The sequence below is a fragment of the Perkinsus marinus genome, assembly GCF_000006405.1.
Source record: "Perkinsus marinus ATCC 50983 genomic scaffold scf_1104296962328, whole genome shotgun sequence".
In the NCBI taxonomy this organism is placed as follows: Eukaryota; Perkinsozoa; order Perkinsida; family Perkinsidae; genus Perkinsus; species Perkinsus marinus.
Window position 1 is genome coordinate 1 of NW_003205452.1, and position 1,234 is coordinate 1,234.

A 1,234-nucleotide genomic window follows, 5' to 3' on the forward strand; every position below is an offset into this window, starting at 1 on the left:
AAGGACTCTGAGTTCACTTGGGATATGCGGATAAACGATAACTTGGGTATAAAGGGAAAGCCGAAAGCGAGGTGGACCCCTATGGAGGCAACTCGTGTTGATCGATCGCTTGGGCAGATTCGATCGTCTATACTTGGCCAACTCGGATACCATGAAGGTGTTTCCACAGGGCTTCCGACTCACAGGGACTACACGGTGTGATATGGATGAGGTCAAGGGGAAGAAAAGATTCCCAAGCGACCATTTTGGTATACAACTTGAATTGAAAATAGAGATGAAAGAGGAGAAAATCATCGACTTGAGTGATGATAATTGAATGTTTTTATATTCACTGTGGTTGAGTTCTTCTTCATCAGTTCCGACACAACTCAATACCACAATTAGAACGATTGTTGCCAATCACATGCTAATCAGCACGAGGCAGTTGAGCTCTACACACCCCTTGTATGACAGGGTTGCTGTGATCAACTTGTCGCATAAATCAACTGTAGTAAGGCCCTCTGATCGCGGCCTCCTACCTTCCAAGAACCCTCAACGCTATGAAAGTTTCACTCCTACACCCGTCCATAACACAACAGCTATATACAATGTTAGAACCTCATCCCAAGATGATGGTATCGTCATCGATGAACTCATATCTAAAGACCAGTTGGTATCACCGCTACTACTACTACTACTACTACTCCCTTTTACGAGTCCTTACGTTGGTATCTCCATGTTTAATGGAGCCGGGCCAAGCCTAATCCTCCCAGAATGATCATAATGGCTACCATGACAAGGGCAGAAGTATCCACCATAGAGGCCTTGGTCGGGGTAAGGGACACAGCCGAGATGGGTACACACTCCGAGCATGACCAACCACTCCGGCTTCTTTACACGGTCCTTATCGCGTTCGGGGTCTCTCAAACTGTTAACGATTGCATCATCAGCAGTCGCTGCATCTATCATAGCTTGCGTACCTGCGTATGCTCAGATGTGGACATATTTTGCATCTTACATGCTTCAACCTAAGATATCCTTCTTACGTCTTCTCACAAAAACCGGTTTTCCCCTCCATTTAACAACAAAGTTCTGCCCTGGCTGAATACCCCTCAAGTCGACCTCAATGACCCCCGCAGCTATCGCATCGCGTGCTGGCCAAAGACCATGGACGACCTTAACCACCGTGCCTGAGATCTATGATATTTACCATACTAATAGGACGGATGAACTACCTCTCAAGAATGCCAAACCA

The 1,234-nt window shown here is 46.4% G+C and overlaps 1 protein-coding gene across 1 annotated transcript; it reads right to left on the reverse strand.

Annotated features, from left to right (window-relative positions):
* Positions 1 to 598: 598 nt before the first annotated feature.
* Positions 599 to 1,169, reverse strand: Pmar_PMAR009386 (ubiquinol-cytochrome c reductase, putative; the record flags this gene model as incomplete). Its single annotated transcript, XM_002771912.1, has 3 exons — positions 599 to 638; positions 704 to 959; positions 1,026 to 1,169. Coding segments are annotated over 3 exons (440 nt in total), but the record flags the coding sequence as incomplete, so codon positions are not given.
* Between the last annotated feature and the right edge of the window lie 65 nt (positions 1,170 to 1,234).